The sequence below is a fragment of the Coregonus clupeaformis genome, chromosome 25 (genome assembly GCF_020615455.1).
Source record: "Coregonus clupeaformis isolate EN_2021a chromosome 25, ASM2061545v1, whole genome shotgun sequence".
Classification (NCBI taxonomy): Eukaryota; Metazoa; Chordata; class Actinopteri; order Salmoniformes; family Salmonidae; genus Coregonus; species Coregonus clupeaformis.
Genome location: NC_059216.1, coordinates 13937546 through 13964105, shown reverse-complemented (window position 1 = coordinate 13964105; position 26560 = coordinate 13937546). Strand labels below are relative to the sequence as shown.

At 45.3% G+C, this 26560-nt stretch overlaps 1 protein-coding gene across 1 annotated transcript in view; it reads left to right on the top strand.

The window, feature by feature from the left end:
* Positions 1-660: 660 nt before the first annotated feature.
* LOC121539070 (prospero homeobox protein 1-like) overlaps positions 661-26560 on the top strand; it is a 61644-nt gene continuing 35744 nt past the window's right edge. The window contains exons 1-6 of the mRNA XM_045207439.1: positions 661-1116; positions 4860-5248; positions 5627-6220; positions 6782-6897; positions 7015-8071; positions 21483-21590. Coding sequence (XP_045063374.1) covers positions 4913-5248; positions 5627-6220; positions 6782-6897; positions 7015-8071; positions 21483-21590 — 2211 coding nt within the window. The 5' untranslated portion in view covers positions 661-1116; positions 4860-4912. The remainder of the gene's footprint in view (positions 1117-4859; positions 5249-5626; positions 6221-6781; positions 6898-7014; positions 8072-21482; positions 21591-26560) is intronic.

The window sequence follows — 26560 nt, the reverse complement described above, 5'->3', positions numbered from 1 at the left end:
TGGGACTCCTAGGTCTTAGGTTTACAATGTCAAATCCGTTTTGTATATTTTTAATAACTTGTAAACAATGCAGGCTTTATAATGTACATGTTACTTAAACTAAACGAAATATTTTTCTGATGTCTTTCTTTTCGGAGCCGTGGGGCGCGCGGCGCACGGAGACACTGAAAGACAAAACAGCGACGTTCGCTATTCAATCAATCAATATCATTTTATTTAGTCCTTTTCTAACCAAAAACAAGTGTCACAAAATGCTTTACCGTGGCAAGGAAACTGATAAGAACTTTATGTTTGAATTGTGCTTTTATAGGCCTATATTATATTATATTCTGTTTTACCTTTCTCTAAAGGTACAAGAAGTCCCCAGGTCGAAAGTGCTGTCAGGACAAACCGTCTCATACAGCCTACACAGTGGTCTTATTTGCGCATATAAACAAAACTGTTTTCACTCATTGTGACCGACACGGATGAAAAAAATAATGAAAAGTCACTCAATTGTAATTAAATAGGCCTATAGATAAATAGGGTATCATATAAAACGACAAGTTGTTGATGTTTCAGATTAAATCCAATGTGTTGACCAAATCATTATTCTATACTTAACAATAAGAGCTACCCTAAATCAAATAGATTATTTAAATGCGCATCTCCTTACACATTCCCCCCTGTCTCTCTATAGCATGAGGGACTGGGTCTGTTCGCTGGACGGTCTCCTCTCCATGCTCTCCTCTGCGAAGTTAAAGGCGTTTTGTGTTCCTTCTCAAATCCGGCGGACGTTTCTTATTGGTCAGGTGAGGACTTCGCATCACTCCTGCTGATGACGCTGCCCATGTCTTCGCGCATCCTTTAGCCTCCCGGCGTCTTTAAGTGATTATTGTTGCTCAACGAGCCTCTCCAGCATGAGACTAGCAGTCCGACCGTCGTGAGAGAAACAACCAACTAACATTTCCCTGCTCTGAAGGAGAGTGGCGCAAAAGAGCTACCTCTCTCTCTCACTCTCCGCTCTTGGCTGTCCAGAGAAATTACAATATTCATCATACCTGTGAACGACCGACTCTGTTTTTCTGTATTTGACTATTTGCTAAGAAGCTCACTTTTCACATCTGACGTTACGGAGTAAGTAGCCTTTCATGCACACACACATGCGCCTGTGTGCGTGTGTGTGCGCGCAGCGGTATAGTGATTTGACTTTCAATACCCGGTCTGCTTTTAGGTTATGGCCTGTGTGTTTTTGCTTCATCGGTAGGATATCAGACAGAGAGAGCACTAACGACGTTTTTATCAACCGTTCCCTTTTCCTGTTAGGATATAGCTTACGGTTCCCTTTTAGAAATAATTTGTAAGTATCCATTTATCCGTTTTAATGTGTTCTTAAGCCTATCCTACTTTTTAAACTTTGCGCGAGTTAGGCTACGTTCCGATTAGAGACGGTTGTTTTTGAGCTTGGAGAGAAACATATTGTTTCTTCCTCTTTAATAGAAAATATATTTTATTTTCAGTCTTATTCTCATTATTTTTTACTCCCAATCCAATCTCTGTTATTTTCTATTATCCTCTTAGGATAACGGATTTGTTTATTATTTGCATGGATTTGCACACTTTACTTCCCCTTTTGACCAGCTATCTACCTAATTCGTTTTTATCTCAGCAGTTTTACAGTAGCCTAGTGCAATGCTAGGCTAGCTGACCATTTTTGCTACTCTACCTAATGTACAATAATTGTGTGTGATGGGAAGTTGTGTAACAATGTACCATTCGCCAGTAAAATTGCAATGATCTTATTTATCATATCCATTAGCCTATTTCTGTTGTAAAATCCCTTCTCCTTTCCTGACTCAGCCCCACTGGGAACACACTGGTCGAATCAACGTTGTTTCCACGTCATTTAAATGAAATTAAGTTGAACCAACGTGGAAGAGACGGTGAATTGACATCTGTGCCCAGTGGGAATTGCTTTGTTTAGCTACGGGCAGTCGGTGTATTGTCTATAGACTGTGTGTCACGTTTTCTGTTTGCTTTTCTGACGACAATTTAAGAGGAAATGTTATTTTTTTGCTCTTATGTTGGCTTCCCTTTGCCTCAGGCGCTTTGGCAGTCGAGTCGAGGGCAGGTGCATCTGACTATGGCTACTGGCGTTAGTCAAAGTGCTCCTAGAATCGTGTCCGAGCTATCGCATAGGCTACAGTCGATATAGATATGGTCTCTGCATCACACATCTCGGGTGGTCTAGAGTGAATACTTTGGTTGATTTAGATTTGATATGGATTAGCCTAGTTATAGTTATAGTTACAGGATTTAGTCCCATGATCGGGTTATTCGGGTGTTTATTTGTGATTGACACGGAACTAAATCATCAGGAGGTTGTTTGATGATCAGGACAAAATTATTATTTAGGACACATTCAAATTAGTTGAACAAGTGAAAATCTAGCTCTCTTTTCTTCCTCAACTAAAGTCCAAACCTCTCAGATTTACTCTATCTTGGACACAACCATTAGTTATCGTCTTCACATCTCCATTTGGTCACAACAGTCCGAGTCTTAGTTCCATATAAGTAGAATCCAAAGCTCCAGTTTCAGACGTGTGGTCCTAGTCTATTGTCCGGAATTGGTTTTTAACCAATTTTATATTGGTAAATATAAGTTAACATTATATAAGTTTATACACAAATATAAGTTAGACATAACTTGACATAAATACATGTTTTTACTGAGGATTTGACTATTAAGCTTATTCTGTTATCATACTATTCACATTCCTGTATGATACTGTTAGGCTAGTAGTTTAGTGGTTAAGAACGTTGTGCCAGTAACCGAAAGGTCGCTGGTTCTAATCCCCGAGCCGACTAGGTGAAAAATCTGTCGATGTGCCCTTGAGCAAGGCAATTAACCCTAATTGCTCCTGTAAGTCGCTCTGGATAAGAGCGTCTGCTAAATGACGTAAATGTACATATACAGGGTTCGGTCTATTTATATGTCACGAAATTAAGTTTGTTGAATAAACATTATGCTGGCTGAAGGACATTTCTATTAATGATAAAAATGTATTAAAATTCATTTTATCATCACATTTTATCAAATATTTACACCAAAAAATGTAATACATTTATTGATGGCACTGAAAAAGGCTACATTGTCCAGAGATTACTTCTTCGTGCCAAAGCGATGACTGGATATTTGAGCCTATCTCCGAATAGAGTTTGATTCATTTGATGTACTGGTAACACTCTGTTACAGTTTAATTATTCCTGTCAGTACGGTTTGGAGGACAGACACAGACACCACCACGGCAACCGTAACCGTAAAAAGTAATGTCATCACATTGTTATACTGTATTTACAAGCTGGATGGTTAGATTGAATCAGACTTCAAGCATTTTGGATTGTACTGAGTTTTAGAGTAAGTGTTGCATAGGCGAGTAGGGCAGTCAGTGTGTATGTGTGTGCGAGAGAGAGAGAGAGAGAAAATTGAATTGAAATTGAGTTGAGAGAGGGAGAGGCCTTTTAAACAAAACACGAAAAACCCAATCTCTCCTCGTTTCAACTCTGCTTAACACAATCTTCTCTCTCTCTCTCTCTCTCTCTCTCTCTCTCTCTCTCTCTCTCTCTCTCTCTCTCTCTCTCTCTCTCTCTCTCTCTCTCTCCCTCTCTCTCTCTTTCTCTCTCTCTCTCGCTCTCTCTCTCTCTCTCTCTGACGAAGCTTTGTATCTCTCATCAGTCCACAAGTCTTCCATTAATCAGTTGAATCATATTGTTATAATGTCTCTCTCTTTCATTCTTCTCTCTCTCTCTCTCTCTCTCTCTCTCTCTCTCTCTCTCTCTATTTCTCTGTATCTCTTATCGGAATCTAATCCCTTTTAAAGCACTGAAATGGAATTATGTTGAAATCCTTGATTTGCAGAGAGGACTATTTCAGACGAGAACACGTAAGAGCCATACCTTCTCAAACCCCAGTTTCGACTCTCGCTCATCTGCCTGAAGTGTGCATTCCGTTCACTCCCACTAATGGATTTAAAACCATAGCCGCAGGAAGCAGGGGTGCTGAGGGTGCTGCAGCTACCCCTGAAAAATCAGAAAATAAATACAATAAAATAATACATAGATTTTTTCTGGGACTTTACTATACTGTATTAGCTGACTGATGTAGCGGTGTGTAGCTGCGGGCAATTTTTTATTTTGCCCCCCCCCCCGACAAAAATAAGAATTCACTGAGCAGTAGGAGAACTCAGAGCAACTCGGAGGAGCTTTGAATAGACAACTCCAATGGCGGTCCTCTCGAGTGGTGCAGCGGCCGTGACTGGGAGTCCCATAGGGTTGTGCACAATTGGCCCAGCGTCGTCCGGGTTGGGGGAGGGTTTGGCCGGGGGGGGTTTGACTTGGCTCATCACGCTCTAGCGACTCCTTGTGGTGGGCCGGGCGCCTGCAGGCTGACTTCGGTCATCAGTTGAATGGTGTTTCCTCCAACACATTGGTGCAGCTGGTTTCCAGTTAAGCGAGCGGGTGTTAAGTAGCGTGGTTTGGCGGGTCATGTTTCAGAGGACGCATGACTCGACCTTCGCCTCTCCCGAGCACGTTGGGGAGTTGCAGCGATGAGACAAGATCATAATTGGGGAGAAAATAATAAAATCAAATAAAACTAATGGCTCAATTGGTTGTACACTCTTAGAAAAAAAAGTTTATTTGTTTGTCCCCATAGGAGAACCCATTTTGGTTCCAGGTAGAACCCTCTGGTAGTCATTCATCAGATATAAGTGTCTCTTGAATGACCATATTAACATTTTGTCCGTAATAACCGCTGAATAAACCAATAAATTAAACTAACTTCTAATTATGTGTTTTATGTCCTGTCTCTGTCAATCCAGGTGCACCTGTCTGTCACGACCCTTCGATATGTTACTTTAGCTGCCCCTCGAGGATGCCTGACCATGCCTCATCCCTAAGCAGACAGACCAAGCGGCGCCGCGTGGACATCGGGGTGAAGAGGACAGTGGGAAGTGTAGTGTTTGCCCGAGCAAGAGAGACCCTCCTACTCAACGCCATGAACCAATCCCACGGCCCTGAGCAGGACGGAGACTGCTCATTGGTCCCTCACAGCTATGGTGGGTCCAATGGGGATGGAGCGAAGTCGAATGTTCTCCGGAAGCTTCTGAAGCGGGCGAACTCGTACGAAGACGCCATGATGCCTTTCCCTGGCACCACCATCATCTCTCAGCTGCTGAAGAGTAACATTGGGAAGAATGGAGGCTTCCAGGTACACACACGCACGCACGCACACACACACACACACACACACACACACACACACACACACACACACACACACACACACACACACACACACACACACACACACACACACACACACACACACACACACACACACACACACACACACACACACACACACACACACACACACACACACACACACACACACACACACACACACACACACACACACACTCTCTTTTCTTATTTAAACAAAGTTAATAGCTAATAATCTGATAATCCTATACAGGATGGATTACTTTGATTGATTGATTGATTGAGTGAGTGAGTGATTGATTGATTGAGTGATTGATTGACTAACTCCATCTATCTATCTATCCATCCGTTCCTTTTCTTTCAGGGTAGTGGAGGTCTCTCCAGCGCTGGGTCAGATCTCCAAGCGGAGGATGTCTGCAGTAACTCCTCCAGAGACAGAGACAGCCCCCTCGCCCTCTCTCCCTCCCCCTCCTCCCCCTGCCTCCCCCCATTCGGCCGCCCCCCTCCTCCTCATCCCCCACTCACCTCTCTGGACCTAGAGCGCCTCACAGACGAGCACCTGCGTGCCAAACGGGCCAGGGTGGAGAACATTATCCGGGGAATGAGCCATTCCCCCTGCGTTGCTCCGTCTGCCCTCCAGCCTGGAGAAAGGGACAGGGACAGGGATGGAGACGGAGAGACAGGGAACGAGAGGGTGAGAAGAGAGAACAGGGAAAGGGAGAGGGAACGGGACTGTCCCCCACTGCAGTCTCCCAGCCCTGGGTCTCTCTCTAGAGGGGGAGGGGAGGGGTACAGGGAGAGCCGGGGGGAGACTAAAGGAGAGGTGTACAGGGAAAACAAGAGAAAACAGCGTCTCCCCCAGCAGCAACAGCAGTCCTTCACTCAGCTGGTGTGTGTCAGACAGGAGCAGAGACAAGAGGAGAGACGACAACTCAAATTACAGCTAGAGGATATGCAGGTGAGGGGACACACTTACACACACACACACACACACACACACACACACACACACACACACACACACACACACACACACACACACACACACACACACACACACACACATACACACACACACACACACACACACACACACACACACACACACACAGACACACACACACACACACACACACACACACACACACACACACACACACACACAGCAAGCTTAGCAAGTGAGTTGTAAATACGGCCATTTGAGTTTTAGAAAAGGGGCAAAACTTTTTCTATTACAGAAGCTGCTTTATCAGATGCATTCTGATTTTTTATTGATTACTTTATTACTTTATTTATGTAGTGCAGGTTATTTATTAATTGATTGATGAATTATTTATATATGTCTTGATATATTGTTATTCATGTATATTTATGTATTCATATTTAATGTATTTATACAGTTGATCTATTTTTGTGTCAGCTGCAGAAGTTATTTGCATTTACTTTATTGATGTATTTATATTTTTAATTGATTGATATATAATGTTACATATTTCAAAAGTTTGTATTGTTTCTACAGAAACAGCTTCGTCAGCTGCAGGAGAAGTTCTACCAGATCTATGACACTGAGACTGAGGAGGAGGAGGAAAGAGGAGGAGGACGGGAGGAGGAGGAGGAGAGAGAGAACGAGAGAGAGTTGGAGAGAGGAAGAGGAGGGGAGGAGGAGGAGAGAGAGAACGAGAGAGAGTTGGAGAGAGGAGGAGAAGGGGAGGAGGAGGACAGAGAGAACGAGAGAGAGTTGGAGAGAGGAAGAGGAGGGGAGGAGGACGGGAACCTGTCAGAGGACAGTGTCCGCTCCGACGGTTTGGAGGACAGACACAGGGACCACCACAGCAACCGTAACCGTGTTGATCGTATCCACAGCGACTTGTCAGAGTTGGTTGACGACCCAGGTCTGTTTCTGGACCGAGCCAGAGCCCTGCTCCGAGAACAGGCCCTGATGGATGGGGAGGACGAGAGGGATGAGGGAGAGAGGGAGGGGCGGAGGAGGGTGAAGAGCGATTGGGGCCAAGGGGAGAGAGGGGAGAGAGGGGTTGGTGGGGGGCCGATGCGAGCAGAGGGGAGGCAGCTAGCCGAGACTCTGAAACAGGAGCTGAACTCTACCATGTCGCAGGTGGTCGACGCCGTGGTTAACGGGTTCAACCACAAACCCCCCAACCATCATCATCTTCAACATCATCATCCTCATCACCGTGGCTCCCAAAACACCCCCTCTGCCACCAACACCACCTCACAGGCCTCCTTCCCTCCCTTTCCCCCCTCCCTCACCACTGACTCTCACAGCCCCATCTTCCACTCAGCCAACCAGAGGCTGCCATGCTTCGGTGATGTCATCATCCCTAGCCCGCTGGACTCGTTCGGGGGTCTCAGTGTCCCGACGGCCGGCGACCAGACAGAAGCACTGCCTCTAGTGGTCAGGAAGACCAGCGCCGACCCACGCCACCAGAACCCCTCTCGCCCTCCTCCTCACCCCCACCACCTCTCCCTCCATCCCTCCCCCCTCTCCGCCTCTCTGGGGTTCTCCCCAACGTCCTTCCAACACCCCTTCTCCCTCCCTCTCATGGGATACCCCTTCCAGAGTTTCCCCAAAGACCAGTGCTCCCCCCCTGAGTCCATGGACCTCTCCAGGGAAACTGTGGGGCTGCGGACCAAGATCGGTTCCAGCGGGGGCATCCATTTTGTCTCCCACCACCACAGGCAGAGCACTCCACCCCAACATGGAGGAGGGAGCGAGGGGCTGTCGCTCATCAAGTCAGAGTGTGGAGAGCTCCAGGACATGGCTGACATATCGCTTTATTCAGGGAGTACCGTATCCTTTCCTGGTGAACTCTAGGTGTGTGTGTGTGTGTGTGTGTGTGTGTGTGTGTGTGTGTGTGTGTGTGTGTGTGTGTGTGTGTGTGTGTGTGTGTGTGTGTGTGTGTGTGTGTGTGTGTGTGTGTGTGTGTGTGTGTGTGTGTGTGTGTGTGTCTCAGTGGAAGACAAATTGAGACATTTTAGCCAGGCAGATCGCTCAAGGTTGACTTCGAAAATGGACTTCTGTCCATGTCCTGAGGACGTCGGGAAATGCCTTCAAAAGCAGCCACTAGGGGCAACAGTGAGAACTATTATGTAATCCCATGACTCCGGATCCCAAGGTCGCATGTTCATTTCTAGTGCTTGACACTCATTTTTATTTTATATTTTTAACCTTATCCCAAACCTTAACGCTTAACTTAACCATTCGGAATGAATGCCTAAACTTAATGTTTTAAACCTATCCAAAATCTTAACTCTGAACTTCAAAATTTGAAGTTTGGAGAAACGTGGATAAACATCAGAATCTGAAGTCAAATTGGTAAAATCTCTACATCTTGTGGGTCTCAACAGTGGCTGTAAAAGTCCTTAATTTAATTAATCTCCATTAATTGGTTCCTGCTCTAACCCCTGTGTTCTCTCGACGGGGGGAGATGAAAAGGGGTGCGCGGGTCTTGCAAGGGGAAGATTGCACGCTGGTCTCCAGGCTTTCAAGTGAGAACAGCGGGGAGTAGTGCTCTGAGGTGCTGAGAGGACACGGCACACACACACACACACACACACACACACACACACACACACACACACACACACACACACACACACACACACACACACACACACACACACACACACACACACACACACACACACACACACACACACACACACACGGACACACACACACACACACACACACACACACACACACACACACACACACACACACACACACACACACACACACACACACACACACACACACACACACACACACACACACACACACACACACACACACACACGGCACACACACACACACACACACACACACACACACACACACACACACACACACACACACACACACACACACACACACACACACACACACACACACACACACACACACACACACACACACACACACACACACACACACACACACACACACACACACACACACACAACTCCTATCTTTTCAGTTGTCACTGTCTCAGTGTCTCTCAGAAGGTCGGTGCTGTGAAACCTCTCTTTCATCACAGCGCTGTGAGACTTTGCACATAAACGCTCAAAGCAAATCATACTTCACACAGTGTGTGTGTGTGTGTGTGTGTGTGTGTGTGTGTGTGTGTGTTTGTCTTCATACATAACGCTCAAAAGCGAATTCTATTTCAAAGTCAGGAAGAGAAACGATGATGAGTGGTGAGAGAAGTGTTCTGAACCAGGGATGTAGAGGAGAAGTGTTCTGAACCAGGGATGTAGAGGAGAAGTGTTCTGGACCAGGGATGTAGAGGAGAAGTGTTCTGGACCAGGGATGTAGAGGAGAAGTGTTCTGAACCAGGGATGTAGAGGAGAAGTGTTCTGGACCAGGGATGTAGAGGAGAAGTGTTCTGAACCAGGGATGTAGAGGACAAGTGTTCTGAACCAGGGATGTAGAGGAGAAGTGAGTTCTGTAAGAGGAAGTATTCAGTTTCCTGGTGTGTGGGGAGAGTGTGTGTGACACATATCACTCTAAGCACAGTTAACCGTTGCCTGGCAGTTATGTATGTTTTCTTCTGCCTTTTACATTGAAAACACACACAAAAACACACACAGAATCACACACACAATCACACACACACACACACACACACACATACACACACACACACACACACACACACACACACACAACCTCGCTCACTTTCGTGGCAGGCAGGTGTGAACAGGTAGTTGTTTATCGTTCATATTGAGAGGCTCCTCTGGTTCAGCACTGTCTGTTCTGCACACACACATTTAGAAACACACACACACATGACACACACACCACACACACACCATACACACATTCGTTTGAAGAACAAAGTGAAAGGACAACAAGACATAGAACCCAACGTATTAAATAGCACTATCTCTCCAGCTGCTGAGGAGATCCAACGTATTGAATAGCACTATCTCTCCAGCTGCTGGGGAGAGTCAATGTATTGAATAGCACTATCTCTCCAGCTGCTCAGGAGATTCAACGTATTGAATAGCACTATCTCTCCAGCTGCTGGGGAGAGTCAATGTATTGAATAGCACTATCTCTCCAGTTGCTGAGGAGATCCAACGTATTGAATAGCACTATCTCTCCAGTTGCTGAGGAGATTCCACATATTGAATAGCACTATCTCTCCAGCTGCTGAGGAGATCCAACGTATTGAATAGCACTATCTCTCCAGCTGCTGGGGAGAGTCAATGTATTGAATAGCACTATCTCTCCAGCTGCTGAGGAGATCCAACGTATTGAATAGCACTATCTCTCCAGTTGCTGAGGAGATTCCACATATTGAATAGCACTATCTCTCCAGCTGCTGGGGAGAGTCAATGTATTGAATAGCACTATCTCTCCAGTTGCTGAGGAGATTCAATGTATTGAATAGCACTATCTCTCCAGCTGCTGAGGAGATCCAACGTATTGAATAGCACTATCTCTCCAGCTGCTGAGGAGATCCAATGTATTGAATAGCACTATCTCTCCAGCTGCTGGGGAGATTCAACGTATTGAATAGCACTATCTCTCCAGTTGCTGAGGAGATTCAATGTATTGAATAGCACTATCTCTCCAGCTGCTGAGGAGATCCAACGTATTGAATAGCACTATCTCTCCAGCTGCTGAGGAGATCCAACATATTGAATAGCACTATCTCTCCAGCTGCTGAGGAGATCCAACGTATTGAATAGCACTATCTCTCCAGCTGCTGAGGAGATCCAACATATTGAATAGCACTATCTCTCCAGCTGCTGAGGAGATACAACATATTGAATAGCACTATCTCTCCAGCTGCTGAGGAGATCCAACATATTGAATAGCACTATCTCTCCAGCTGCTGAGGAGATTCAATGTATTGAATAGCACTATCTCTCCAGCTGTTGAGGAGATTCAACATATTGAATAGCACTATCTCTCCAGCTGTTGAGGAGATTCAACGTATTGAATAGCACTATCTCTCCAGCTGCTGGGGAGATTCAACGTATTGAATAGCACTATCTCTCCAGCTGCTGAGGAGATTCAATGTATTGAATAGCACTATCTCTCCAGCTGTTGAGGAGATTCAACATATTGAATAGCACTATCTCTCCAGCTGTTGAGGAGATTCAACGTATTGAATAGCACTATCTCTCCAGCTGCTGAGGAGATTCAATGTATTGAATAGCACTATCTCTCCAGCTGCTGAGGAGATTCAATGTATTGAATAGCACTATCTCTCCAGCTGCTGAGGAGATTCAATGTATTGAATAGCACTATCTCTCCAGTTGCTGGGGAGGTTCAACGTATTGAATAGCACTATCTCTCCAGCTGCTGGGGAGAGTCAATGTATTGAATAGCACTATCTCTCCAGCTGCTGAGGAGATTCAATGTATTGAATAGCACTATCTCTCCAGTTGCTGGGGAGGTTCAACGTATTGAATAGCACTATCTCTCCAGTTGCTGAGGAGATTCCACATATTGAATAGCACTATCTCTCCAGCTGCTGGGGAGATCCAACATATTGAATAGCCCTATCTCTCCAGCTGCTGGGGAGATTCAACATATTGAATAGCACTATCTCTCCAGCTGCTGGGGAGATTCAATGTATGAATAGCGCTATCTCTCCAGTTGCTGGGGAGAGTCAATGTATTGAATAGCACTATCTCTCCAGTTGCTGGGGAGATTCAACGTATTGAATAGCACTATCTCTCCAGTTGCTGAGGAGATTCCACATATTGAATAGCACTATCTCTCCAGCTGCTGAGGAGATTCAACATATTGAATAGCACTATCTCTCCAGTTGCTGGGGAGAGTCAATGTATTGAATAGCACTATCTCTCCAGTTGCTGAGGAGATTCAACGTATTGAATAGCACTATCTCTCCAGCTGCTGAGGAGATTCCACATATTGAATAGCACTATCTCTCCAGTTGCTGGGGAGATTCAATGTAGTGAATAGCACTATCTCTCCAGCTGCTGGGGAGAGTCAATGTATTGAATAGCACTATCTCTCCAGCTGCTGAGGAGATTCAATGTATTGAATAGCACTATCTCTCCAGTTGCTGGGGAGGTTCAACGTATTGAATAGCACTATCTCTCCAGCTGCTGGGGAGATCCAACATATTGAATAGCCCTATCTCTCCAGCTGCTGGGGAGATTCAACATATTGAATAGCACTATCTCTCCAGCTGCTGGGGAGATTCAATGTATGAATAGCGCTATCTCTCCAGTTGCTGGGGAGAGTCAATGTATTGAATAGCACTATCTCTCCAGTTGCTGGGGAGATTCAACGTATTGAATAGCACTATCTCTCCAGTTGCTGAGGAGATTCCACATATTGAATAGCACTATCTCTCCAGCTGCTGAGGAGATTCAACATATTGAATAGCACTATCTCTCCAGTTGCTGGGGAGAGTCAATGTATTGAATAGCACTATCTCTCCAGTTGCTGAGGAGATTCAACGTATTGAATAGCACTATCTCTCCAGCTGCTGAGGAGATTCCACATATTGAATAGCACTATCTCTCCAGTTGCTGGGGAGATTCAATGTAGTGAATAGCACTATCTCTCCAGCTGCTGAGGAGATTCAATGTATTGAATAGCACTATCTCTCCAGTTGCTGGGGAGATTCAATGTATTGAATAGCACTATCTCTCCAGTTGCTGGGGAGATTCAATGTATTGAATAGCACTATCTCTCCAGCTGCTGAGGAGATTCAATGTATTGAATAGCACTATCTCTCCAGCTGCTGAGGAGATTCAATGTATTGAATAGCACTATCTCTCCAGTTGCTGGGGAGATTCAATGTATTGAATAGCACTATCTCTCCAGCTGTTTAAGAGATCCAACATATTGAATAGCACTATCTCTCCAGCTGCTGAGGAGATACAACGTATTGAATAGCACTATCTCTCCAGTTGCTGGGGAGATTCAATGTATTGAATAGCACTATCTCTCCAGCTGCTGAGGAGATTCAATGTATTGAATAGCACTATCTCTCCAGTTGCTGGGGAGATTCAACGTATTGAATAGCACTATCTCTCCAGCTGCTGGGGAGATTCAATGTATTGAATAGCACTATGTCTCCAGCTGCAAAAGGAGATTCAACGTATTGGTGGTTCTCACTATCAAATATATCAAAGCTGATGTAGTCGTTCCATTCAATCACATTTCATTATTATTATTCACTAGTTCCATTCAAGAAAACCACATGAAACTCTCACTGTAGTAAGTACAACTGGAGTATAGTAGGTGGCCTAGGATCTTTTCACGTATTACCTTACCGGAGGTGGATGTTACGTGCGTGTGCACCTGTGTCGAAACCCTTTCTCCATATTTGCAAATGAGGAATGTAATCAAATATGAAGCATTATTCAAATGTGTGTGTGTGTGTGTGTGTGCGTGTGTGATGTGTGTGTGTGTGTGTGTGTGTGTGTGTGTGTGTGTGTGTGAGTGTGTGTGTGTGTGTGTGTGAGAGAGTGTGTGTGTGTGTGTGTGTGAGTGTGTGTGTGTGTGTGTGTGTAAAGGAGTAGTAGAGACAGACAGGCCTCTGTCTTAGAGCATGAGATTCTCTTCCTCATCACGCGGCTACACAAAACACACACACACAACACAACACAAAACACACACACACACATACAACACACACACACTCCCTCACACGCACACGCACCCACACAAACACTTTGCATCTCAAGAAACATGCCCTTGTTCTGTATCCCTGGCATTTGCATGGTGATTGGGGTTACGGTTGGGTGGGGATGTGGGGATAAGGCACAGGGACACACACACCTCAGGTCTGTGTTCCAATAATCTTCCATGTTGCTGAGCAGATGTCCAGCATTAATTTATGGATTTACCAACCCTCCCTCTCTTCCCCTCTCATCAGCTCCCTCTCTCCCTCCCTCCCCTCCCTTTCTCTTCCTCTCTCATCCCCTCCTCCTCTCATCAACCTCTCTCCCTCCCTCCCGTCCCGCTCTCTTCCCCTCTCATGCCCTCCATCCCTCCCTCCCTGTCTCCCTCGCTCCCGTCCCACTCTCATCCTCTCTCTCTCTCCCTCCCTCCCTCCCCTCCTCCTTTCTTCCCCCTCCCCATTCACCTCCTTTTCCTCCTCTCTTCCACCTCCACCTCCTTCTACTCCTCTCTTCCCCTCCACCTCCTTCTCCTCCTCCACCTCCTTCTCCTCCTCTCTTCCCCCTCCCCCTCCTTCTCCTCCTCTCTTCCCCCTCCACCCCCTTCTCCTCCTCTCTTCCCCCTCCACCTCCTTCTCCTCCTCTCTTCCCCCTCCACCTCCTTCTCCTCCTCTCTTCCCCCTCCACCTCCTTCACCTCCTCTCTTCCCCCTCCTCCTCCTTCTCCTCCTCTCTTCCCCTTCCCCCTCCCCTCCCTCTCCTCCTCCTCTCTTCCCCCTCCCCCCTCCTTCTCCTCCTCTCTTCCCCCTCCACCTCCTTCTCCTCCTCTCTTCCCCCTCCACCTCCTTTTCCTCCTCTCTCCCCCCTCCACCTCCTTCTCCTCCTCTCTTCCCCCTCCCCCTCCTTCTCCTCCTCTCTCCCCCTCCACCTCCTTCTCCTCCTCTTTTCCCCCTCCACCTCCTTCTACTCCTCTCTGCCCCTCCACCTCCTTCTCCTCCTCTCTTCCCCCTCCACCTCCTTCTCCTCCTCCACCTCCTTCTCCTCCTCTCTTCCCCCTCCCCCTCCTTCTCCTCCTCTCTTCCCCCTCTCATCCCCCTCCACCTCCTTCTCCTCCTCTCTTCCCCCTCCACCTCCTTCTCCTCCTCTCTTCCCCCTCCACCTCCTTCTCCTCCTCTCTTCCCTCTCCACCTCCTTCTCCTCTTCTCTTCCCCCTCCACCTCCTTCTCCTCCTCTCTTCCCCCTCCACCTCCTTCTCCTCCTCTCTTCCCCCTCCACCTCCTTCTCCTCCTCTCTTCCCCCTCCACCTCCTTCTCCTCCTCTCTTCCCCCTCCCCCTCCTCCTCTTTTCCCCCTCTCTTCCACCTCCACCTCCTTCTCCTCCTCTCTTCTCCCTCCCCCTCCTTCTCCTCCTCTCTTCCTCCTCTCTTCCCCCTCCACCTCCTTCTCCTCCTCTCTTCCCCCTCCACCTCCTTCTCCTCCTCTCTTCCCCCTCCACCTCCTTCTCCTCCTTCTCCTCCTCTCTACCCCCTCCACCTCCTTCTCCTCCTCTCTTCCTCCTCCACCTCCTTCTCCTCCTCTCTGCCCCCTCCACCTCCTTCTCCTCCTCTCTTCCCCCTCCACCTCCTTCTCCTCCTCTCTTCCTCCTCCACCTCCTTCTCCTCCTCTCTGCCCCCTCCACCTCCTTCTTCTCCTCTCTTCCCCCTCCCCCTCCTTCTCCTCCTCTCTTCCGTACACCTGGCGATAGGTTCAGGTTTCAGATGTTATTGTCTCGTTTGCACTGCACACAACATCACACAAACACACACACACACACACACACACACATCACACACACACACACGCCATCCGCCCGGTGAGAGAGAGGAGCGAGGGGGAACATTTCATCCCAGCTGTGCTGTTTATTCAGTGCCTTTCTTTAGCTAACATTACACACACATAGCCAAAGCGCCTCAGACAAGCTCAAGGTCGACAGAGAAAATTACGTCCACATAAATATGAAGCATTCAGGAGGAGGGGTACAGGATGTGTGTGTGTGTGTGTGTGTGTGTGTGCGTGCGCTCTGTTTTCTCAGAAGAGACATCCCTGTAGCAGGAAACAGTGATAGGATGACTCAACCATGGTCACAGTGTCTGTGTTGTACCTGACCAGCGACGGCTCGCCCATTAGGTTATTAGGTGCGGCGCCCCACTGGTGCTTGGTAAAAACAAATATATATATATTATATAATTAACGGATTATGTTTTAAATGCTCGTAAAAGTATGGTAAATGTGTACATTTTCCTGTAAAAAAAAAAAAATTGTTCAAAACAAGCTGTTCAGTTATTTACTACTCTGGTCGTCAGTGACTGCCAGGCAGCATCGCTTCCGTAGGCGCACAGGTCATGTGAACATTGCCTGGATTGCTTTGCCAGCTATTTGCTATGAGGGGGGGAACTGCTCCCAATGAAATCGCAGGATTTCATAGCATAAATTATAACAGCACTAAGTAAATGGACCGCCCTGGGGGGCGCTCAAATGTTTGTCCGTTCAGTCAGAACTTCTAGTCTCCCTCCCAGTGAGTCTCCAGACTGCTTCCTTCCGCACAGGAGACTAGATCTGCCCTATAAGGTACAGACGGCACTAAAGAAAAAAAAAAGCTAATTGTAATTAACTTTGTAAATAAATAATCATAACAGTCATGGGACCCTGGGACCTGATAAACCAGACAACTACATCCAACAAGAGTCGGAGGACAGAGGGACACACTAGCTGGAAACGTCTGGTAGGCCTTAAAGCACGGCCAAATGTGTTTCCCCCCATGTTGTTCATGAGGTTCTACTGACAGGGCTTTGTGTGGACTAAAACAGGATAAAACCGGTTGTATCAAAGTAATTAGCCAGCTACAGTCATTTTGAGAAACATTGAGGAATAATTTGGTCGATGTTTTGGTCCAAATTAAACAGTTATCTACCTTTGATAAGCAGCTAGTTAGTTAGCTCCCCATGCCAATTTCAAGTCTTTCTAAACTAATATCTGACTAACTCGGAAATATGAAGTTATTTCATGATGAAAATTAAGTGGCTTGCGCATCGTGCTTAGTGACATTACGTTAGCTAGCTATCCCCAGTTAGAGAATGTGATTTCACTTTTTGCAATGTTATGAGTGACTACATTCATTACTGTTATGAGTGACTACATTTGGTACTGTTATGAGTGACGACATTCAGTAATGTTATGAGTGACTACATTCAGTAATGTTATGAGTGACTACATTCAGTAATGTTATGAGTGACTACATTCAGTAATGTTATGAGTGACGACATTCAGTAATGTTATGAGTGACTACATTCAGTAATGTTATGAGTGACTACATTCAGTAATGTTATGAGTGACTACATTTGGTACTGTTATGAGTGACGACATTCAGTAATGTTATGAGTGACTACATTCAGTAATGTTATGAGTGACTACATTCAGTAATGTTATGAGTGACTACATTCAGTAATGTTATGAGTGACTACATTCAGTTTATTTGGGAAAGTAAAGAACGATGCACTCTAGATTATTTTATATAAAGATGGACATCGTCTATATAATATACATTTTATAAAGTGTGCAACTTTCATTTCTTACGTGTATTATCCGTTAGTTTACACCTTGTTAACTTGTTTGGGAGGGTTGTCTTGTCTTCGGCTCTAGCCAGCTCAGTCAGTCAGTCAGTCAGCCAGTCAGCCAGCCAGCCAGCCAGTCAGTCAGTCAGTCAGCCAGTCAGCCAGTCAGCCAGTCAGTCAGCCAGTCAGCCAGCCAGTCAGTCAGTCAGCCAGCCAGTCAGTCAGTCAGCCAGCCAGTCAGCCAGTCAGCCAGCCAGCCAGTCAGTCAGCCAGTCAGCCAGCCAGCTCAGTCAGCCAGTCAGCCAGTCAGCAAGTCAGTTTTTGTTGTTCGGAGTATCAGTCGTATACGTTTACCTCCATATGAAACAGAGCAAATTACCTTAAACACCATGTAATCACACCATTTACTGTAATCCTTTTTCCAAAAACAAGGGTGTGCGTGTGCTTGTGTGCTTGTGTGTATGTGTGTCTGCGTGTTCTTGTGTGCGCGTGCGTGCGTGCGTGCGTGCGTGCGTGCGTGTGTGTGTGTGTGTGTGTGTGTGAACAACAAGGGTGTCAGGGCCAGTTCAGCGGGGGATTAACTGAGGGAACATGTCAGTCATTAAACACCTGGGATTCTTAGTTTCACACAAACACAGAAACTGGGATGATTAATAATAATAATAATAATAATAATAATAATAACAACAATAATAGTAACAATAATAATAATAATAATAATCATCATCATCATCATAATAATCATCATTATAATAGTAACAACAATAATAATAATAATAGTAATAATAATAATAACAATAATAATAGTAATAGTAATAATAGTTATAATAGGCCACATGTTGTGTTTAATACCTCCAATAGACTGTGTTGTGTTTAATATATCTGGCCTCCTCTCCTCTCTCTCTCTCTCTGGCCTCCTCTCCTCTCGTCCCCTTCTCTCTCTGGCCTTCTCTCCTCCCCTTAACTCTGGCCTCCTCTCCTTCTCTCTCTCTCTCTGGCCTCCTCTCCTCTACTCTCTACCTCTGTCTCTGGCCTTCTCTCGTCCCCTCTCTCTCTGGCCTCCTCTCCTCCTCTCTCTCTCTGGCCTCCTCTCCTCCTCTCTCTACCTCTCTCTCTGGCCTCCTCTCCTCTCTCTCCCTCTGGCCTTCTCTCCACCTCTCTCCCTAGCTCGTGTATTGGTCACGTATATCATATTACAAGATTTTTCACATTTTTGATGGTAGGATGGTATTTGACTTTATTTTATGTTTTTGAATAATACAAGTTCTAAATATGATTCATGAGTAAGTAGTTCATCACCCTAGGGTGGCAACACATTATAAGTGATTTCAATTAGGCTTTCTCCATTCTGAATGTTTTATACTGTTCAATCCAACTTCAAAAATGTTTAAACATCTGCATTTTCATCCATTTCTGCATTTCCTGCACTTTTGTTATCATGTCCACACTGTGCCCAGCAGAACTGCATGATATGGACAAAACATCTAGTTAATTGGTGAACTGTTGGAATCATGGAAATAGAATGATTAATCTAATTTTATAGTTGGCATATATTGTGCAGTACCTTGAATGTATTGTTGTTTGACATGACAACGAATGGAGGAATTATTGACAGCGTAGGGGAAAAAAACGTTGGTCAGTGTTTCCAGGGGACCCTAATTAGATGTTACATTACATGTTTTCTTACCTCATGTAGCTAGCTAGCTAATATTCATGCTTTGCCTATTCCTCTCTGATCTAGAAGACACCGTTTCACAAACAACATGGTTATCTAGGCCTACACCAGCACTGGTACCAGGCTGTATTAGCTAGCTACGTTTGCTCTGACTCTTAGTACATTTAGCAAGCTAGCTAGCCAGCTAAGTAGCGATTAGCATTAGCGGCTAATACAATATATTTTTAGCTAGAACTTGCTAAGAAAAGACAAACTAGCTGACAGTAGTTTGCAGACAGTAAGATACACAAACGATTTAATAGTGTAAATATATAACGCTTGTAGAAAGCATCATCATTGTTACCAACATCTTTCTGCATCTATCTGACAATGCAGACTGCAGAGTGAACGGCAAGAAAGTGCTTGTGACTTCGTGATCGAGCAAAGGTACTCTCCTGGAGTGACAGGGGGCGGGAAATGGTGTGGGAAGCGACATGCAGCAGAAGGAGAGGAGAAAGATGACATAAAAACTGACATTAAACAGGCCAGAGTTTCATATCACATTTAACAAGTCACTCACCACCTTCTGGAGACATTTGAAACCCCACCTCTTTAAGGAATACCTGGGATAGGATAAAGTAATCCTTCTATCCCCCCCTTACCCCACCCCACCCACCCCCCCAAAAAAAAAAAAAACATTGTAAAGTGGTTATCCCACTGGCTATAAGGTGAATGCACCAATTTGTAAGTCGCTCTGGATAAGAGCGTCTGCTAAATGACGTAAATGTAAAATGTAAATGTAACAAAACAAACATTGAAATATCGTTATAGAAGGTAAAGTAAAAACCCAAACCGGTCCCTGCATCAATACTGGTATATAATACAATAGGGTTCAGAGCCAGGGGCCCTGAGCTTAGTGATGAGCTTTGAGGGCACTATGGTGTTGAACACTGAGCTGTAGTCGATGAACAGCATTCTAACATAGGTATTTCTCTTGTCCAGGTGGACTAGGACAATGTGCAGTGCAATAGCGATTGCGTCGTCCGTGTGGACCTGTTGGGGTGATATGTGAATTGTAGTGGCCCCCTCTCCTCCTCTCTCCAGGGAGATTGCTCTAGTTTGAATTCGAGGTTAGACGTTCATCCAGGTCCAAGAACGTTAACAATTGCCTTCAGAACTTGCCACTAGGGGCAACGGTGAACGCTATTACCTTCAAGTAGGCTGGCGGCTTGCTAGGGCGTTTGTTTATTATTTTTTTCTGTTTTTAGCCTTTCCCAAACTTTAACCCTTAACTTAAACACTCTGAATAAATTCCTAAACTTAATCCTATTTTAACCCTATCCCAAACCTTAACCGTTAACTTAACGAGATGTGAAACCCCCCCAGCCTGATACCAGTGTTTTGGGTTTCACTGTTGTGGAGTTAGGCAACAGTGTCTCAACTTAAAAATGAAAAAACAAAGTTTACCTTGACTTCACCCATAGACCTTTGGGGAAAATGTGGACAAACATCACATTGTGAAGTAAAAACTGTGATATCTTGTTGCTCTCTCTCCTCCCCCTGTCATATTTAGTCGGCATTTTCAACGTTTTCAGCGTTTTCTCCTTTCTCCCATCTTCCTCTAATCTCCTTTCTCCACTCTCCACTCATTTCTCTCCTCTCCTCTCCTCTCCTCTCCTCTCCTCTCTCTCCCTCTCCTCTCCCTCCCTCTCCCTCTCTCCTCTCCTCTTTCCCCTCTCTCCTCTCCTCTAACCCCCTTGCCTTCTCCCCCTGTGTCTCCAGAGGGGTGGAGTTTAGGGCCTCTTTAGGGATGGCGGGGGCGGGGGGTGAGTGAACTTGCAGGCCTCTATTGATTGGTCCCCTGTGTCTCCTCTTGTCTGATAGATTATAGAACTGTTAATGGCAGCACGCCACACCACAGAGAGAGGGCACAGCTGTGCTCTAACACACACACAAACACACAGACTCACACACACACACACACACACACACACACACACTCTGGGCACTCTTGCACTTGTGTGAGTGAGTGAGTGTGTGTGTGTGTGTGTGTGTGTGAGTCTGTGTGTGTGAGTCTCTGTGTGTGTGTGTGTGTGCGTGCGTGCGCGCGTGCGTGCGTATGTATGTAAAGAGATGTTATTTTAACCGATTTTAATGAAACATCATTTTTAATTGTGGGTTTACCGTTGAAAGCAGGTTAGATAGACAGAATGCGCTATACTGGTATAAAAGTTTTACTTAATATGACTGATGTGGTTGTCTTACCTGGCTACCTGGAAGTCACTCTGGATAAGACTAACATGTAAATGTATACTGCGTTCCTTGACTGTGGCCTTGTCAGATCCAGGAGGGCTTGTCTCCCAACCATCTGAAGAAAGCCAAGCTCATGTTTTTCTACAGCAGATACCCCTCGTCCAACATGCTCAAGATGTTCTTCTCAGACGTCAAGGTAAGCACCGCACTACCTCTCCTCTGCTCTTCTCCGTCCTTTACTCAAACAGGTAGGTGGCCTCATCCTCCTCTTTCTCTCTACTCTTCTGATCTCTTCCTCATCGCCTCCTCTCTGCACTAAACACCCCTTTGACTTATTATTTAATTCCTGACACAGTGACACAGTGGTACAGTAACACAGTAACACAGTATTCACAGTGACACGGTGACACAGTATTCACAGTGACACAGTATTCACAGTAACACAGTGACACAGTATTCACAGTAACACAGTATTCACAGTAACACGGTAACACAGTGACACAGTGACACAGTGGTACAGTAACACAGTGAGACTGTAAGACAGTGACACAGTGACACAGTATTCACAGTCCAAAATACTGTGTTATGTGTAATGCACTGTACAGAGTTACATTGAGTAGTAAAAACACGACACACAACCCCCTCTATCTCTCTCTGCCTCTCTCCTAGTCGTCATCCGTTGATCCGCTGAACTGAACTCTAATCCTACCTCGTTTTTCCTACTTTCCCTCGTTTTTCCTACTTTCCCTCGTTTCCTACTTTCCCTCATTCTGCCACCCTGTTCCCCTGCTTTCTCCACTCGGTCTGTGTGTGTGTGTGTGTGTGTGTGTGTGTGTGTGTGTATGTGTGTGACACTGGCACAGATGGGGCACTGAGGAGCGTTCTGCCAACTGTCTGTCGCCCAATTATAATAACTGGCCTTAATCTGATGGGGTGGAGGGGGGAGGGGGGGGGCAGAGATGGAAAGGCCTCAGTTTCTCCATCTCTATCACAGACACACATACACATATGTACACACACATATATGTATGTGTGTATGTTCCCACAAATGTTAATATGTTCATATTTACAATTGTGATTCAATTAACTGTATTTCTAGGGGCAATTATTGCTGGGCATAAAAGGAAACATGTTATGCAGACAATGCATAACAACAGGATAACACATGACATTACCCAACATTACCATACACAATATATACCACGAGACAAACACAAGACACACATGCACACATGCAGCACACACACTCATTCCCACCCTCTTTGACAGGCTGTTTCTTTGGACTGGGAGAAAGGGGACAGAGGACAGGGAGGGGTGAACAAACAAATTAAAACCACAAGACAACAAAAAGAAAACAAAGGCAGTGATTGTTTGGTATTTACGAGGTGGGTTTTGTTGTTTGAAGGAGCATACGGCTGCTCAACGCACTGACAGATTCAGGACACATTATTCAAATGAGAAACACACACACACACCAGCTGCCCTCGGGCCTGTATCCACGGCGACTACATCCTCGCGGCAATGCCACATCCTCATTCCGCTGCCGTGGCGACCGTTGTCGTCGGACACCGGGTTGCTAAGTGTACAGTACCTGCTCCTAGCCCTAAGGAAAGGATGGCCACACGTAAACAACCTTTTTGTCATCCCATTATATAGACATACAGTGCATTGGGAAAGTATTCAGACCCATTGACTTTTTCCACAGTGTATACAGCAACCTTTTTTTCTACAATTACTAATTACTACTATTACGATTTAATCTCTCTCTCTCTCTCTCTCTCTCTCTCGCTCTCTCTCTCTCTCTCTCTCTGTCTCTCTCTCTGTGTCTCTCTCTCTCTCTCTCTCTCTCTCTCTCTCTCTCTCTCTCTCTCTCTCTCTCTCTCTCTCTCTCTCTCTCTCTCTCTCTCTCTCTCTCTCTCTCTCTCTCTCTCTCTCTCTCTCTCTCTCTCTCTCTCTCTCTCTCTCAACTACCTTAATCTAATTTAATCTAAACTAAATTAATCAAACAATCTCAAACCCCAATACTTAGTGGGATTAATATTATTACTATTCATGATATCCTCCTGAAATATGTTGGCATTTAGATCATCATGTAGTAGTGTCCTGTATAATGGTGTCATCACAATCAACAGCATTAACATACTGTACTGAACCCCAAATCAGGGTCAGATTTGGAGTATGTTATCTCTCTCTCTCTCTCTCTCTCTCTCTCTCTCTCTCTCTCTCTCTCTCTCTCTCTCTCTCTCTCTCTCTCTCTCTCTCTCTCTCTCTCTCTCTCTCTCTCTCCTCTCTCTCTCTCTCTCTCTCTCTCTCTCTCTCTCTCTCTGTGTCTCTCTCCCCCCTTCCCTCCAGGAAAACAATAGCCAGCATGTGTTGGGGAGATCAGTTAGTTGCTGTGGGGGATAAATTACTTCCTAATTGGACTTGAATAGTGAGGGAGGCTCTGGGAATGGGAGATCCTTACTGTGGGAAGTGGGTTGAACTGACTACCGTTACACACACAATTACACAATTACACACACACAGACACACAACACACACACACACACAACACACAAAAATATACAGTACACAGGCACAGAGAGACAGACACTATGCGTGGACACCCCTTCAAATTAGTGGATTCGGCTATTTCAGCCACACCCGTTCCTGACAGGTGTATAAAATCGAGCACACAGCCGTGCGATCTCCATTGGCAGTAGAATGGCCTTACTGAAGAGCTCAGTGACTTTCAACGTGGCACCGTCATAGGATGCCACCTTTCCAACAAGTCAGTTCATAAAATATCTGCCCTGCTAGAGCTTCCCCGGTCAACTGTAAGTGCTGTTATTGTGAAGTGGAAACGTCTAGGAGCAACAACGGCTCAGCCGCGAAGTGGTAGGCCACACAAGCTCACAGAATGGGACCACTGAATGCTAACGAGCGTGTAATTAGTGTTAACTCCTGGTCACTAACGAGTTCTAACGAGCTCTTAACGAAGGTATTAATTACTCTTACTAACTCACTCAAGACACACCACTCACACCCCATACGTCTCAACACAGAGATGATGGCCTGCTCAAAAGTCAAGCACTTTCACTATGTAATTAGTGCATGTGTGTTGTGTGTATGTGTGTGTGCGTGTGTCTGTGTTGCTGTGTCTGTGTGTGTGTGTGTGTGTGTGTGTGTGTGTGTGTGTGTGTGTGTGTGTGTGTGTGTGTGTGTGTGTGTGTGTGTGTGTGTGTGTGTGTGTGTGTGTGTGTGTGTGTGTGTGTGTGTGTGTGTATATGCATGCCTGCCTGCCTGCCTGCATGTGTGTGCGAACATCTCATTCCTAAATCATGGGCATTAATATGGAGTTGGTCCCCCCTTTGCTGCTATAACAGCCTCCACTCTTCTGGGAAGGCTTTCCACTAAATGTTGGAACATTGCTGCAGGGACTTGTTTCCATTCAGCCACAAGACCATTAGTGATGTTGGGTACTGATGTTGGGCGATTAGGCCTGACTCGCAGTCGGCGTTCCAATTCATCCCAAAGGTGTTCGATGTGGGTGAGTTCAGGGCTCTCTGCAGGCCAGTCAAATTCTTCCACACCGATCTCGACAAACCGTTTCTGTATGGATCTCGCTTTGTGCACAGGGGCATTGTCATGCTGAAACAGGAAAGGGCCTTCCCCAAACTGTTGCCACAAAGTTGGAAGCACAGAATCGTCTAGAATGTCATTGTATGATGTAGCGTTATAATTTCCCTTCACTGGAACTAAGGGGCCTAGCCCGAACCATGAAAAACAGCCCCAGACCATTATTTCTCCTCCACCAAACTTTACAGTTGCCACTATGCATTGGGGCAGGTAGCGTTGTCCTGGCATCTGCCAAAGTTGTTTGAAAGGTGGCATCCTATGACGGTGCCACGTTGAAAGTCACTGAGCTCTTCAGTAAGGCCATTCTACTGCCAATGTTTGTCTATGGAGATTGCATGGCTGTGTGCTCAATTTTATATACCTGTTAATAACGGGTGTGGCTGAAATAGCCAAATCCACTCATTTGAAGGGGTGTCCACATACTTGTGTATATGTAGTGTATATTGTATGCTCCAAAAATTGGGAAACTAATACACTTGCTCAGAGAAAGAGATTTAGTTTAACAAGAAAATACAAATCTCAAAAAAGTAGGGGTCAAAATGATTGACACCCCTAAAGATTCTTATAAATAAAGTAGTGAAAGGGTTAGTATTTGGTCCCATATTCCAAGCACGCAATGACTACATCAAGCTTGTGACTCTATAAACTTGTTGGATGCATTTGCAGTTTGGTTTGGTTGTGTTTCAGATTATTTTGTGCCCGATGGAAATGAATGGTAAATAATGTATTGTGTAATTTTGAAGTCACTTTTATTGTACATAAGAATATAATATGTTTCTAAACACGTCTACATTAATGTGGATGCTACCATGATTACGGATTACGGTAGTCATTCTGTACTAGGAATATGGGACCAAATACTGAACTTTTGACTACTTTATTTATAAGAATCTTTTTGGGTGTCAATACCTTTTTGAGGAAAAACATGATTTATTGTTTAACAAAATCTCTTTCTCTGAGCAATTGTATTAGTATAAAATAAAATAATTTCCCCCCCAAAAAAATTGCTTACAACATAGCTCAGCATTTCAATTATATAATGTATATTTTATACAATCATTTCGGACCCCACTGTACATTTTAGTCATTTAGCAGACGCTCTTACCCAGAGCGACTTATAGTTAGTGCATTCATTTTAAGGTAGCTTTCTTTTTTTTCTAATAAAATTATCATCTGGAGAGGAGATGGAAGTTAGTAGGTCAAATCTAAAGGTACCCCACCATCAAAAGACTTGTGAACAATGTCTATCTCTGTGGGAGATGTTTTGTAGATTAATGTACATGGTTCACTAAAGGGCTTTCATTCATCTAGTTGAAGTGGACACATTCTTAGAGGTAGTGTGTGTGTGTGTGTGTGTGTATGTGTGTGTGTGTGTGTGTGAGTGTGTGTGTGTGTGTGAGTGTGTGTGTGTGTGTGTGTGTGTGTGTGAGTGTGTGTGTGTGTGTGTGAGTGTGTGTGTGTGTGTGTGTGTGTGTGTGTGTGTGTGTGTGTGTGTGTGTGTGTGTGTGTGTGTGTCTGTGAGTGTGTTCTCCCCTAAAGGACTCTACA